This window comes from Thalia democratica, chromosome 1, assembly GCF_965202585.1.
Source record: "Thalia democratica chromosome 1, ktThaDemo2.hap1.1, whole genome shotgun sequence".
NCBI classification, from domain to species: Eukaryota; Metazoa; Chordata; class Thaliacea; order Salpida; family Salpidae; genus Thalia; species Thalia democratica.
This window is the reverse complement of record NC_139165.1, coordinates 31,802,930-31,819,323: the sequence shown is the minus strand read 5'-3', so window position 1 is coordinate 31,819,323 and position 16,394 is coordinate 31,802,930. Positions and strand designations below refer to the sequence as shown.

The window sequence follows — 16,394 nt, the reverse complement described above, 5'->3', positions numbered from 1 at the left end:
AGTACAAACTACAAGCCAGTTTTTATAGAATTCAAAAATATCATTTAATTTTTGAGATAATTAATTTTTTATAAAAATTTTTCTATATAAACGTATGGACCGCAAACTTTTTGGGGTTAATTTTCTCGGAAATTTTAAAATTCACTAAAAATTTATCTCCTCCTTCATTTTTCAAGCAATCTTCTTCAAATTTTCAGGAAACATTCCTTATAGTAAAAGGAAAAAACGTTACTTTAGAATTTTAGTAATTTAAAAAATAAAAAATTTATCACAAAAATTAGAAAAAAAAGTGTTTTTTCTTCAAAAAAAATATATTTTTACAAATTTTTTTTAAAATTCCAAAGTAACTTTTTTTTGTTATTGTATAAAGATTAGACTGTAAAAGTTTAAAGAAGATTGCTTGAAAAATGCAGGAGGAGATAGATTTTTAATGAAATATTATTTTTTTGCTGTTTTAGTTTTCCCTTTTCATAGGGAACCTATTACGCGGCCCGACTTTGACTGGTCATATCTCAAAAAATGATTCAATATTTTTAAAACGATAAAAAGCATCTTGAAGCTTAGAAAAAACTCTATAAAATAAGATCAACTTGTAAAAAACATAGTTTCCCCCCCTATGGCCTTAAATTAAGATAATATCAAATGATGTAATACAATACATTGAAAACAAGAAAATTAAAACCAAAACTAATTTGCAACTTTGTAACGTGATATTGTTTAAACGTAAAAATTTTTAATTTGCTTCAATTTGAGCTTGAAACAATATTTTCTTAAACTCAAAAAACCTAGCTTTATGTTTCACGGTGTTACCAAAGTTGAATTACTGTATTTATATACAAAATTTCAAATAATATATGTTAACAATGTTTTCAATTGTTTTATTTTAGTTTAATTTTACATACACTTGAAGTAAAAGTAAAACAAAGTTATTTATGTACACTTTTTATCTGCAAAATTACAGATTAGATCTAATTTTTGATGTTTAAGAAACAATACCATTTCAAATTTATATCCGTTATCAAATATATACTTTAAAAAAACTTTTTAATTTTTAATATAACTTTTCATATCCAAGTGATTGATAATTAAGCTTCTAAATTAGTTTATACATTCTTAAACTGTTTTAACAACACAGAGTAAGTAAAAAAATTACACTTTATAAAGAAGCTATCAAGAAGAGATAAGTTATAAAAATCTTACTGAAAAAGTTTATAAGTATTCTTTAGCTGTTACCCTAAAAGTAAAAAACATATTTTAAAAATCCTTTTTAATAGGTACAAACTAACAGTAGGTGTTTTAAATTAATTTCTTGAAATATTATTTTTAAAACATGTTTATTTTTTCATTCGAGTGAACAATTTGTAAACTGTATATATAACTATATAACTATTGTTTATACTAGAGATAAAAATAAGTTAAGAGTAAAAGTTTTACTAAATAGTATGTATAAAAGTAAATATAAAAACAATTTGTATTTTAAATTAAAACCTCAAATAAGTGCATAATACACAAACACAACATTTAAAATAAAATTTAATAAAAGATTATCGAAATTTTCTAAAGACAAAATAATATTTATAAGTGAAAATTTAATATTTTGTAGTATCAGAGTAAAATATTTCATGAATTAAATGGAAGATCAAAAAACATTTTGAAATTAACAATTTTGAACCAAAGATGAATTAACAATTTGTATCGCAAATCGAGGTCAATCATCAATCTTGTTTTAAAAAAGTTTAAAAAAGTTCTATTTTTATTTAATCTAAAGCTATTTCAGCACGAACTATCTGATTTATATTACATATTTGAAAGAAAAATATATAATCGTTATCATAAGGTTTATTTGCGTTTTAAAAAATGAATATATAGTTTTGTATATATAAAAAACAGTTAAATATTATTTCTATAACTTCTTTGATAAAAAACATAAGTTTTATGATAAGATTTAAATCATAGAACGTTCAGTAATACTAAAATGTCCTACACTAACAAAAACCATAAAAAATGTTAAATTTTATTTTAATTATTTAAAATTGTAAATTTAATAAATAATTATCGTTTTATTTAAACGTAGGTCAGTTTTTTGTCATACAAATATATAAGAAATGGTTGTTGTATTTGTACTAAGACCTTTAAACTTCATATTTAGTTCAACAAAATTGGGCTTACAAAAGTGTTTCAACTTAAACAAAGAGTCTCAGTTGATGAAAAAAAACAACTGATTTTATACTTAATGTAAATAGTAAAAAAATTCAAAAAAATTTAAAAACTAATATCAATAATCTATTCAACGTGTACAATCAAAAACTCATAAAAATTAGAAAAAGTATAAAAAAATTTTAAACAAGGTACTTACATCAAAACTAGAATTAAATTTCAATTAAATATTACAAATTTTCCTATTGATACATACTCTTGACAAAAGTCACGTTCATGTAGTAACTCATAGAAAGTGTTTTTTACTTTTTAATAACAAAACAACCTTTAAATTGAAAATGGTATAAGTAATTAGTTTTTATATAGGTGATTAATTTCACATTCATAGCTTGCTAAAGTTTAAAAGCGTGATGAAAAATTATTAAAAAATCAAACAGATAGTATTAGTAAAATTTTGTATTGTACAAACCAACTAAGTTATTTTACTGAGGAAAAGTAAACTACAGGAAAATTTTAAAATCAAAAAACATATTTTCATATGAAAGTCTTAAGTATTAAAATTATTATGAAGTTGTTACTTGACTCTATTTTAAAGTTTCTCTTAAACCTATACAAATAAGATAAAATTTCTTATTATAAAAAGGGTAGATATCAAACTTTTATGGAGAAAACTTATTAAGTACTATTAGAATTAATATATTGATACAAACAAATTTACGTAAACTGTTATAATTTTATGTAGTTATTTGAAATCGTCTACAGTGTAAATATTTTCTTATACTAGCAGACTTGTTATATAATGAGAGACTTTGAGATATATTGTTTGGTTAAGATGTTTACTTTGCAGTTGAAAAGTTTAAATTTCAACTGTTTGATACGTGCAGAATATTTCTTTATACATTTCAGTAGTAAATATCATAGTTTAAGTGTACATAAATATAAATGTAATGTGTAGCTTTAACTATGGCTTATTAGAACACTAGTATTCTTTAATACGAAAAAGACTAAGTATTCTACGAGCTTTCCAATACTATTTATTGAACGAATAAAAATGCAAATCACTTATAAACTATTAAAAAGGAAAATTTAATAAATAGTTATATTACGTTAAGTAATTATCGCATACTTTTAATTATATTGTTTTGGAAATGCGAAAAAATATTGTACAATTTATTTAAACCATTTCATTACAAAACAACAAAAGTAGTATAATGTGCTTGTGACTTTTACTATCAGATAACAAAACAGTTACATAACTTACATCAATTAAAGTCAAGTGCATTGTTTAAAATGTCAAAAACATTCACTTAACATTAGTTTAATCGTTTGTTTTATCAAGATTAGAGAGTAGTTGAGAAAAATGTGCGTGAATGAGATAACAATTGAAATCTCTGAAAAAATTTATCATTTTATTCTTTGAATATGCTTGGGTTAAATTTGATCTTATTAGATTAATGCGGTCAGTTTAACTTCATGGGCTTCTAATATTTATCAAGTTTAAACTGCACATTTGTTATAACTTTCAACATTTAAATAATTTTTTAAACTTTTAATCAAAATTATTGTTATGATTCTGACAGAAAAATACTTTACAATATACTTAAAATATAAAATTTTTGTTCAATACACAAAATATTATTATTTTAGGATTTTTTTATTTCATTACTTAAATTAAATGTAAAAAGCTAAATTAATGTATATTGTAAACATGTTTACACATAATACGAAAAGCTTTTTTGAAGTATAGTTTTATAGTAATTTAATTATACAAAGTACATAGTATTTTGTTATCGTACTTTTAATAAGGTGGTCTAAGAAAATTCTTACACATACTAATTAGTTTATCATACTTCTAGAAAGTTTATAAAGCTCAACGGTGTATTAGAATTATATCAAAAAATAAGTAGCAATTTGTTAATTTTGTCTAATATTTAATAATTCTACTATAAAAAACTGTAAAACTAAAATAAGACAAGATTAAATATAGCAACTATTAAAATTGGTTTTTAGCAAATTTATATATCAATAAAGTTAAAACATTTAAAATACAATTTGTTATGTGACAAGTTTAAAGTTAACGAATCTACTTATTTTAGTACCATGTAAAGTTCAATGAAAGAGATATTATCTTGCACATAACAAAAAAATTATAAAAAATCAAACTTATTACACAATTTAAGTGACCACTATATTAAGGAAACAACTAATAGTTACTAGCTGTAATAGTACCAGTCAATTGAAAGTAGTATTATAAGTTAAACTGGTTTTACAGCTTAAATATTTTTATTGTTTTCAAATTTATTTATCTTAATTAAATTTGGTGGTATTATTCCGACACATTATTACGAACTAAAAAAGCTTAGCTAAAATATAAAGTAATTCATTAAGTATACTGTGGAATATTATAATATATAATAAAAACTGCAAAATCAGTACTAAAACTAACAGACTTTTTATAATTGTAAACCATGATATTTGAAAAATAAAATAATTACTTTTCTGTAAATTATTATCTCTTTTGCTTTTTACTAATTATAAATTCGAGTTTTTTTAGGTATTCAGTTTTATATAGTTTTTTAACTAACAATTAACATAAAGTATAAAACATATTTTAATAATGATTTCTAAACTTACTTATAGTTTTCAATAAACCTACAAACGAAAGATACTGCACACATAAATTTTCATGACAATATAAAAACAACCAACTTTTCATTGGCAGCTAACAGTATTTGTTTGTTTAACTCAAGTGTACAAACTGACGTTTTATTTACGTAAAATTTCTATAATCTCTTATGTCAAAAGTTTACAAATAAATATACACAGTAACACCTTTATCAACTTGATAAAGTTCGTTTTATTACCAAACAAACTCAGAATAAAAGACTTTATAAAAATTTGATGAAGCTTTTATAAATTAACACAGTATATAAGTCTATTTTCGGAAAGTTTGTATAATTAAACAAAAATTAGTTCAATAAAAAATATGTTAAAAAATAACCAAAAAAAAAATTAACATTAAATCACAAACATTTCTAACAAATACCCAACACTAAAAGTTCATTGACCTACAACTAGTTAGACACCGCTTCCAATTAGTAGGTCAAACTTAATCCTCTTTTATTAACTCAATTATAATAATCTAGGTCAGCAGAATGTTAACCGGGTCACTAATAGCATCAACTTGGCTTAACTACAGCATAACACAGCTTACAACGCTGCTTATTAAAGTTGCTAAGCTTTTATTAGTTAAAATAAACTAGTATATTTCATAGATTTTTAGATGTGAATCTTATAAACCATGACAAATACTGAGGTACAATTAACTGTGTTTTAAACGTTTTTATACATTTAAGTTTTAATTGTTATGTAGAAATAAGCAGGTAGAATAGATATATTTTGTAAGAAACAAAGTTGATACAGTATTATTTCTTTTCAAAAATGCAATGATAAACAAAAAATCCAAGTAAAACCTAGGTTTTAAAAATGAGAAAGCAGTTTTATTGTACTGGTTTTTCAAATATAATAACAACAATACTATAAGCCAAGTAAACACTGTTTAATTTTTATTATTTTCTTTTAGTATTTTGCTAAAGCATTCCGTTATTATCTACACCGATTTTTTTATTGTGTTTTTTGTTCAAAGAAATATAACTGCTTAGCAAAGTGCGTAAATGATTTTATTTTAGTTCTATTTCGACACTTTTATGTGATTTAAAATCTTATGATTCATATGAATGCAAAAAATAACACTTTTAAAAATGAAATTCTGATTATTGTCAATTTATTCAAATATTATAAAAAATTTTAAAAGCTCAATTAACTATTGTCTATAAATTTTGACTATTGTTAAAGAATTTAAGTATTATAAAAATGTTAGTATCGCAATAAAAGCATTTTTACATCATTCAAAATGACATCTAGTTACACTAAATACTTTTTGTAAAAATACCTATTTACCATAATGAAAATAACAAGTCAGTAACTTAGTTGTAACTAACAGTTTTTTAAATTTGATGTCTAAGATTTAAATCTCAAAGATTTAGAATTAAAAAAACATTGTATTTGAATTTATACAACAGTTTAATGAAATCCAGACTTATTACAGTAAGCAGACAATGAACTAGTTCAAAGAAGCACATTTATTTTAATCGCCATTAATTATAAATTTAACTAGGTTTGGCACGCATAAAGCTTGCTACTTAAGTTTCTCACAGCAACATTATAGAGGTTTGATCAAGCTGATGAAAACTAGAAGAAGAATATCACTATGTTTGTCTTTAATTTTATATTTATGTTGCTAAGAAAATAATTATTTTTGATAAAAGTAAAGGTAATTTGAATTTTCGGTACAAGGAGCAAGAACTGACAATATATTTGCGTAGAAGTACATTTAATTTTACTTTAACTTCAAATATCCATGCTTTCTATGAATCATCTAGAATTGCAAATTACAAAACAGATCTTTTAAATCCACGTTGTTCTGTTTATACTTTAGTTTTAGATATTGTAAACAGGAAGGCTGTTTATTTCAAACCATGAATCATTTGTTTTACAAGAATTCATGGTGTTTTAAAAAGTGAAACAGTTTTTTATACTTTTTAGTAATTCTAGTGACCTTTGAGAACTGAATTTTGGTACATATTGAACTTTTATGACTTTTTTTTAAATCAAATTCAAAATAAACCGAGATATATTTTTTGCTGAGTTTTTCAAATAAAAAGTAGTGCTGCTAAATTCACTTTATATAAACACATCATACCTCTAAACAACAAAAAGTTTTACATCTGTATTCTTTATAAAAACAGTCTATATATACTGACCTTTTTTAATCAATGATTGTCAAACTTTAAAAACAAGTACTTATGTAAAAAAATTATTTTTTTATATTATATCAAATTAAAGTATCAATAGAATATTTCTGCAACTCAAACTTTCAAGACTAGCAAACTTAGACAACTAATAAAACATAAATCATTAAGTTACAAAAACACATTTTGTTACAAAAATAACTTTGGCTTTTATTTGAAAGCTTTAAGGACAAACTACAAGCCAGTTTTTATAGAATTCAAAAATATCATTTAAATTTTGAGACATTTTGTTTTTTTTACAAAGATTCCGATGCAAGCGTATAAACCGCAAATTTTTTGGGGTCAATTTTCTCAGAAACTTAAATAATCACTAAAAATCTATCTCCTCCCTCATTTTTCAAGCAATCTTTTCCAAATGTTCAGGAAATGTTCAAAACATTATAAGAAAATAACTTTACTTATGAATTTTAATAAATTAAAATAATAAAAATATTTCACAAAAAAAAGTCTTTTATTTTCTAAAAAGGTATTTTTACTCAATATCTTTTTAAGTCTAAAGTAAAGTTTTTTTTTTCGTTATTTTATAAAGATTAAACTGTGAAAGTTTGAAGAAGATTGCTTAAAAAATTTAGGAGGAGATAAATTTTAAACAAAATAGTCTTTTTTCCATGTTTTAGTTTTCCCTGCCCATAAGGAACCTATGATGCGGCTCAACTTTGACCGGTAATATCTCAAAAATAAATTTGAATTTTTTGAAATGGTAAAAAGCAACTTGAGGCTTAGTAAAAACTGTATAAAATAAGACCAACTTGTAAAAAACATGGCTTACCCTATGGCCTTAAACTAACTTAACAAAATTAATGAAATGTTATAAGTAGCATCATAAATAAGTCATAGCATAAACATTGAGTATAACTTGTATGTTTATAACTTAACTATTATTAATGTTACTATCAAATTATTTACAAAAGCTAGAAAAAATATCATAAAAAAAAAACTAGACTCAAACAAACACAAACCTAGCATGAGCATGTTTCTGCCGCTCAGTGAGCAGTTTTCGAGGTGAAGGGTCACCAGGGTGTGAGAAAATCTTAAAGCACGAGCCACGAAATTTATTGACTCCTTGGTGATGGGGACGCTGTGGCCATCGAACAAGCGTAGACAAGACATCTGTGTAGAAAAAGTGGTATAGTTTAAAATATTTAAAATAGTTGTGGTCAGTATATATTTTTTAAGGATTATTAGTAAAGTTTAATAAGTTATTTCTAAAACAATGTCTAATTAAACAAATGTATTGGATTTAACTACCTTTATTGTATAAATCAATTGTTTACAAACTAAAGGGGCATTAGGGGTGATATATTTTCTAGGAAACCCGGATATAATTAAGAAAAAAAGGTAAATTTTACTATCTAGTACAACAAATGAACTATTCAATAAGTTCTATAGGACAAACATGGCATCAAAAAAATATATAAAACAATTAAAACCATACTCGTAGTTTTATTTTGGATAATTTTTTTTATACAATATTTATAATAGTTATTTAAATTTATGTAACCTTATACTGATTAGTTTTTTATTTAATTTACTGAAAACACATGGCCTTTTTTTATTAACACAACATTTTTAATTGATATCAGTTTTATTTCCATAAATTTCAAACGATACTTACACACCATAGCTAAACAAACATCAAAAAAAGTTTTAAATAAACAATGATCACGTACGAACAAAGCTTCCAACTTTTCAAAAATTTTTGTGGTAGATTTGAGAGACAAGAGAAACGTTTCATAAAATATTAACACAGTAACTTTCGTGACTGCAAGCTGCATATAATGATCAAAGATGCAAAAGTAACATTTTTTTATAGAAGTTATTTAATCAAAATACTGATAATAAACGTTTTAAAAAGATAAAAAATTGGTGATAAGTGAAGATTGTGTTTGTTACCTAACTTATTTATTAATATTTAGTAGTTTATACGAAATATTGAAGTTTTTTTTTTTATATCCTGATAATTTCTTTATTGTATAATACTAAATGTTGATAAAGCTAACACAAAAGTAAAATGTATAATTAATATGACAAGTGACAAAGCATTTTAAGTTTGAATGAACTAATTGTTAATAAATAAATGTTATAAAGTTTTGTAAACAATAAATTGTAGATATTTTAGTTTTGTTTACATTAGATAAACAACTTTATCTGATTTCGCGCTTTGTTGATTTTTGAATGGCCAAAGGCAAAATAAAAAATATATTCAATTAATCTATTTTAGTTTAAAACTTTTTTTTTTATTAAAGAAATACACAAGAGTTTAATGTTTGTAAACCAAGTATTCTAAAATAAATTAGCAATTTTGTAATTTTTATTAATTTTCAATAATAATAACAACTAATGTACCAAACTAAAATTGTAAAAAGTTAATGAGTTGACACATGCTAACCACATAATAAATAATAATTTCTCATAAGGTTTACAAAAAATTCTGAGAAATATTTTATATTGTATACACCTGAAGCACACCCCTTTATCAAACAAGCTTTACATTATGATGATGCAGCAAATATTACTAAACAAAGAATATTCGTTTAAAGTTTTACAACTCGAATTTATATTTGAAGTTCAATTATAAAAGTTAAAAGATGCAGCAAATATTACTGTTTAGGAAATTTCGTTTAAAGTTTTACAACTCGAATTTTAAGTGTAATTATAAAAGTTAAAAGTTGGTAACTTCAAAGGTTTAAACAGCTGTAAAACAGTTTTGTAAAATCATGTTTTGGTTTTCATACAAAACAAACTCACTTTTAGATATTTCAATAAAACCTTAACAATGTTTTTCTTAAATGCAAAGCTGTTAATAAAAAATTGTAATAATGCTACCATCTTCAAATAGTTTTACTGCACAAAAGTAAGAAGGATTTCAATGAAAACCCTAGAAAATATGGTACAAAATACGCTTTGCCATCGATCATTAAAAAGTAGGATAATTGCTATCACAATAAAATACGAAAGTTTTTTTTATACTGTAAAAATAAAGATACTTTTATTAAATTACTTAACATCTTATTATAGATGCGCACAATGGAATTGGATAACCTTTGTTAAATTATACATGCTTCCTACAGCAAATTGATACACGTTTATGTATCATTTCTCCTAGTCAACACACAATACACATATACAATTACTCTGCATTGTTCACTAGTTTACTGGTTTTAAAGTTTCACTATACTAAAATGCTTTTTTCAACACTTTAGTAATTTATTAGAAAATGCATCAAAAATACATTAAAACTTGTTAAAAATCAAATAGATACATAAATCAAATAGAAAAACAGTTACTAATGGCTAGTCTCAAACAAAAAGATTGACCGAAAATAAGGATTTTCGATATGAGAAAAACTTACTTTAAACTATAAAACGATAAAACAGTTTTGTTATTATTTCAAAAAGTTAGTTACAAAAAACAATGACAGGACCTTTTTTAAACATACATTTTAAATTTTGTTTATTAAAGTTTTTAAAAATGTTTTAGAAGTACAATATGTTTTCAACAAAAGCATAAGTCTATAAACTTAAAGTAAAATAAGCAAATAAAAAGTAAATAGATCAGGGTTTCCCAAAGTGGGCGATATCGCCCCCCTGGGGGCGATTTTAGTATTTCGGGGGGCGATAATTAGTAAGGGGGCGAAAGGGTGGGCGATAACTAGTAAAGGGGCGAAAAGGGGGCGATTTTAAAATTTTGGGTTGTCATAAAATTTTTACTTTTTATTTTGCTATTTTACTAATTTTAGCTTGCTATTAAATATTTGACCATGTGGTAAAACTTAAACAAAAAAGTTTATTGTGTTTATGTAAAATATAGAGAAAGAAATCAAGTACTTATGACTCCTACATTCAAGTTAATTACATATTTTCAATTATATATTTTCTTATTTAACACTTACATAGATCATAGACGATCGGAATTCTTTTCACTATTTTTTAACCTTACATATATGTTATTTAGGATCATAAATGGTTTGTAAAAATCTATGTTTTTTATATTAACTATCACCTCATGAAATTTCCAATTGTTTTTTAAAAAGTCATTAAGTTAGACTAAGAAATAAAACTATACAGGGTTGCCAATTTACCTTGAAAAACCTGGAATTTGACAATTTAGGCAAATTTTTTTTTTAATTTGGAACTTTTAACAATTTCTTCATATTAAGTAGTAAAATTTCGGTTTGACACAAAAAAGCTATCATATAGATAAAAATATGGATCCCTTCGTGGCAGATCTTTTTGAAGTAAACACTCACAGGAAACCTTTTCCGACTTACAAACTGACCTTGAACTTAAAGTAATTTTTTCCAAAAAACGAAATGAAAGCTTTTGAACTCAACAAAACCTAAGGCAAAAGTATCCAATCATTTGAGAGGAATTTAGATTGTTGTGTGTAGTTTTTTCTTCTAGCTATGTTGTTGAGAAAGCTTTCAGTTTAGTTATCAACATCTTGAGCAAAATATCTAATCTAAATATTTGTAAAGGAGGTGACTTGAGGCTTTATTTGACTGATTTAGAATCAGATTAGAAAAACTTGCAACAATTCATGAACCTCATCCTTCGCATTATATTTGAATTCAGTAGCAGACATTATTTTATGAAAGTTTTTTTATTTATTTGATCTTTTAAAATACTTCTTGTTTAACCCGGTTTGTATTGTATTTAAGTAGTCTTTTTATATTAAAAAATCTTTTAAGTTATTTATTCTATAACAGGTTTGCATAATGCCTAATAAATATTAATTACGGTAGACTTCCTCTTAAGTTCGTACTTTTTACTCAAAAAAAGTGCAAACTTATACTTTCTTAAATTTAACTTAAATAAAGTCTATTAATAACTAAGTATTAATAAAACAAAAAATACACAATATTTAATAGCTTACATAGATCTTTATTTTTATGACTGTTTGTTTTATGTTTTAGTTGATTTCATGTTTATTCATAAAGTTATTGCATATAACATATTTAAATTTATTATTTTGTAAAAAAAATGATAATAATTTTTTAGTTTAAACTTTTTTATATTGTTCAAAGTGCGAATTGAAGAGGAAGTCTACTGGATTTATAAAATGTTTTATGTTTTAAATATGTTAATAGCTTTGTTTTGACCTGGTTAATTTTGTAGTTTATATTTGTCGATTTACATTACACTAAAAGTTTTTATAGCATAGTGGTTAAAGTATTTGTTTGAAAGAAATTTATTTGACATATTTTTGTTATTACTTGTTTAATCTGTATAAATAAAAAAACCTTGATAACCATTAAAGTCTTTATTTCAAAAATTATTTTTGGTTTTAAAAGAGTACAGATTTTATGTCTCTATTTGAAATGCTTCAACTTTTTCATTTAAAAGATTATTAAACTCAAACTTATTTTCTAACTTGATTTTTTACTGTTAGAAAATCTAAATATTAAATAATTTTAAACTATTGATACAACTGCTTTTTGTTTTATCTAATTTTTTAATATGTTAGCAATTAGAATATGTTGTTTATTTTAATAGTTGAACACTAGCTTTTAGTTTTTCACTATTTTTTCTAGTAAATTATTATAGGCTAATAACTAGAGAAAAAAGAAAATTAAACAGTATTAAATAAGCAATCAAAAAGACTGCTACAGTTACAAAAGAAAGTCTTAACACAATTAACAGATTTTTTTAATCGATTACTTTCTGTTCACAGAATTAACTGTAAAACATTTGATTTTTTTTAATTTAAACGAAGAAAAAAAATGTTGAAACTAAGGTTTAGTTTCCTAAAAGTTATTTTAAGTCAAAAACTATATAATGGTATTCTACTACAAAACATATAGTTTAAAAAGTTTAGAATTAAATTTTTAATTTTACAACTAACTTGCTTAAAATATATCTCAGCATTGAAATTAATAATTTACTGCATTAACAGAAAGTATTGATAAACCCACTTTTAATGTGAGATAGTCAACCAGTCGGTTAAACTTCCTAAAACTGGATCAGCAATAATGTTTTAATATCTATTTCATTATGTTTAAAAAAATCTGTTCATTCTTTTTCAGTTTTTTAATCTCTGGTATTTTATTTTAGAATATGCCTATTTAAATAATAATACAAGTATTTTGTGCGGCTTAAATAAGTTACTTAGTATTCACTCTAAATGTCCGAAATTCGGTAAATGAGAGATAGTTATAATGTCAGGTTTCAGTTAAGATTTCAGATTGGTAACTTACGGTCCAGATTCAATCAAATTTCGACCCGCCAAGTAACTTGAAACTACTTGTGCAAAATTAACAAAATTAAGTTTTTTGATGTTTATGATTTTGAAATACACTTTCAACTTGGTTTTTAGTTACTTTAGTATTTCTAGATCACAATAATAGTAAATCATTTTATTACAATTATGCTCGAGTTTTTTTAGTTTTCTACATGTTATTTTTGTAAATTATGCAGCCCGCAATTACATTTTTTAAAAGAGTTGAAACAAGAAATGATTTTTTAGTAAATATGAATCGCTGACTACAAAAATTGTCCACCACTACCCTAAAAGTTTCATTAGTTTCAAAACAATTCATATTTAAACAGAATTGATTACTGATTACACAAGGCTTTTTAATATTTAATTATTTTTATACACTTCACTGGGCTTATAAGAAAACAACAGTAACTTATTTTCTCAAGCCCTATAAATTATTTTGAACACAGCCGAAAACAGTGTCTATAAGAAATACCAGACTAAATTACATTTCGAAAACAATTTTTTGGCTCAAAAGTTTGTACTTAAGAGAAAAACTAATTTTAAAATCGTGGGGGGCGATTATTTTTCAAATTTCTGAAAAGTGGGCGATTTAGTTAATGAGTTTGGGAAACCCTGAAATAGATGGTTGAAGAAATTTTAAAAGTCGGTAGTAGTAAACCTCAGTTTTAATTAAAAAAATTAAAATATCAAAAACTCAACAACTTAAAAAGCAAATTTTTTTACAAGTTCACAAAAGAAGTATGTTTTGGTTTTCGAAAGATACAGAAGTAAAATCGATTGAGCTTTTAAATCAATTTTTTCAGCATATTATTTTACATTCAGTTCAGTTTCGTTATGAAAGCTCTTTTAACCTACGACCCAATTAAATGACTATAACAACATTAAAAAATCAAGCTTCAAAAAGGATTACATCTTAGACTTTTGAACTTTGCAATCAAGCTCTATGAAACTATCATGAGTTAAATATTTTTATAATTAAAATAGATACATGTGTGTTTTATAGTTTGTTATGTACTCATGAAAACTTTTAAGTAAACTAAAAAAATGACTTGGAAAAAATAAAATGTTAAAGTAAAATACTTTTTTTTGCTTAAAATTTTTAAATCAAACTATTAAAACTTATTTTTAACAGCTGCTTACATTTATTATTGTAATGATTTGTTGAAAAACAGTAAAATATATGTAAACATAAAACTTTTCACTAAAAAGAACTGATTATAACATGAAAATCTGACATAAATTACTCAAAAGTATTCAATAAAATTTTCAAAACAGTAATTATTTATACAAATTTAGTTACTTTTAAGAATAATGAAACCTTTATTGTACTATACATAAATTAAGTTACCTAAATTCTCAATAAAAGTAAAGTATTTTTGTAAAATATTAAACAGTACTTGGAAAGCAAATAGTTTTTAACAAAAGCTGAGTAGACAGTAGTAATCACATTTTTGTTTTATTTACACCTTTAGCATATGCATAATAAATTGCACATTAAGATTTACATTAACAAAAACTTTTATATAAAAAACCTCTGACATAATTTATGGCATATAATTTATCACGTCACAAAAATCTAGCAACATTAAAATAATGATTAAAACAAAAATATTCATCAATGTCTTAAACTAATGGAAATAATAAATGATGAATTCATAACATTACACAAGGGTATATAATTAAATAATTTATAAAACTAAAGTAAATCTAAAATGTACATAACCAATTATTCACAAGAAAAACATATTTTCTTATATAACCAACTTTTCTTACAAAACCACACAAAAATATTCAAATAAAAAAAGTTTCATTTGAAAAAATGCTTTTGACTTGTTTCATTTTATCACATAAACTCATTAGAATACATAAGCAAAAAGCAAATCATAACTAATTTACGAGCAAACAACTTTTTTGTGTTAAAAATTAGTTCAAATTATAAATAATAAACTTTTCACAACAGACAGGTATAAAAATAAAAATCAAAAACTAATTGTTATGGGAATGATATACAGAAATCCCTCTTTGCACATACAACTAATATATATATATGTATATATGTAAATAGGAACAAACCTTCCTGAGCATGTGCGCTGCTGCCTGCCAACCCCTGGTGCCCAAGTTCTTGTTGAAACCTACGAGAACGTTGACACCGCTCTCGTAGAATTCCAACATGTCGAACAGGGCAGCTCCACTCTGTTGGAAGTACATCATTGTTATTATTATTATTATTATTATTATTATTATTATTATTATTATTAGTATTATTATTATCATTATTATTATTATTATTATTATTGTTATTACTATTATTATTATTGATTTTAGTTATATTGTCATAATGTGAATTGTTAATCTTTATTATTATAGTTATTATTTCAATCAAAGTTAACTTGTTTCCGATAAAAAGCTAACAACTCTGTTAGTTTTGACAGTGGTATTTGAATCGTAGTTAGGTGATAACTCGTGTTAATTATAATATTGCAAGCGATTAAAAAAATTTACTCTTAAGTATGAACTCTTCTTTACTATGTAAATGTACAAAAATAAAATAGCACTTTTTTTTGCTTATACACAATTTTTTTTTAATTTCCAATTACATTATAATTTTTGCTTTTATTACAAATAGACTTAAGCAGAAAATACAACATTAACTATTTTTATAATGTATTTTAACAATACAAAACTAATTGTTCTTTTTAGTAGTGGCTAGCAAAGTTAAATAGAGATTAGAAATGGTTCTGTTTAATAGTTCTATCGTTTGGATTATTCTTATGTTGTAAAACTAAACTTTTTTAACTTTTTATATAAAATTTTTAAAATGCTAAATTGATGAAACTTGTCATTTAATAACACAAAAGACTTGAAAACAAAATTTATCTACTAATTAAAGAAAATTATTTTTATGAGATACATAACAGTTTATTTACTTTATTTTTTAATTGTGTTATGCACTTGACAAAAATGCAAAACACAAAGTATCAACTACTGTGATAACTAAATGATTAAACAACTTTTTACCAAAAAAAAACACAGTAATAAGTAATACAACATGAATAATCTAAACATAACTAAACAACAGCAATATTTGTATATACATTATACAACAGTGTAATTGTAAAAAAATTTGAACTCTAAATTAAGGAA

At 23.7% G+C, this 16,394-nt stretch overlaps 1 protein-coding gene across 1 annotated transcript in view; it reads right to left on the bottom strand.

Moving 5' to 3' along the window:
* The window catches only part of LOC145834138 (uncharacterized), a 37,109-nt gene that overhangs the window by 14,340 nt on the left and 6,375 nt on the right, over nucleotides 1–16,394 (bottom strand). The window contains exons 6-7 of the mRNA XM_082941535.1: nucleotides 15,324–15,443; nucleotides 7,988–8,138 (exon numbers count right to left, since the gene is read on the bottom strand). Of these exons, the coding sequence (XP_082797661.1) occupies nucleotides 7,988–8,138; nucleotides 15,324–15,443 (271 nt within the window). The remainder of the gene's footprint in view (nucleotides 1–7,987; nucleotides 8,139–15,323; nucleotides 15,444–16,394) is intronic.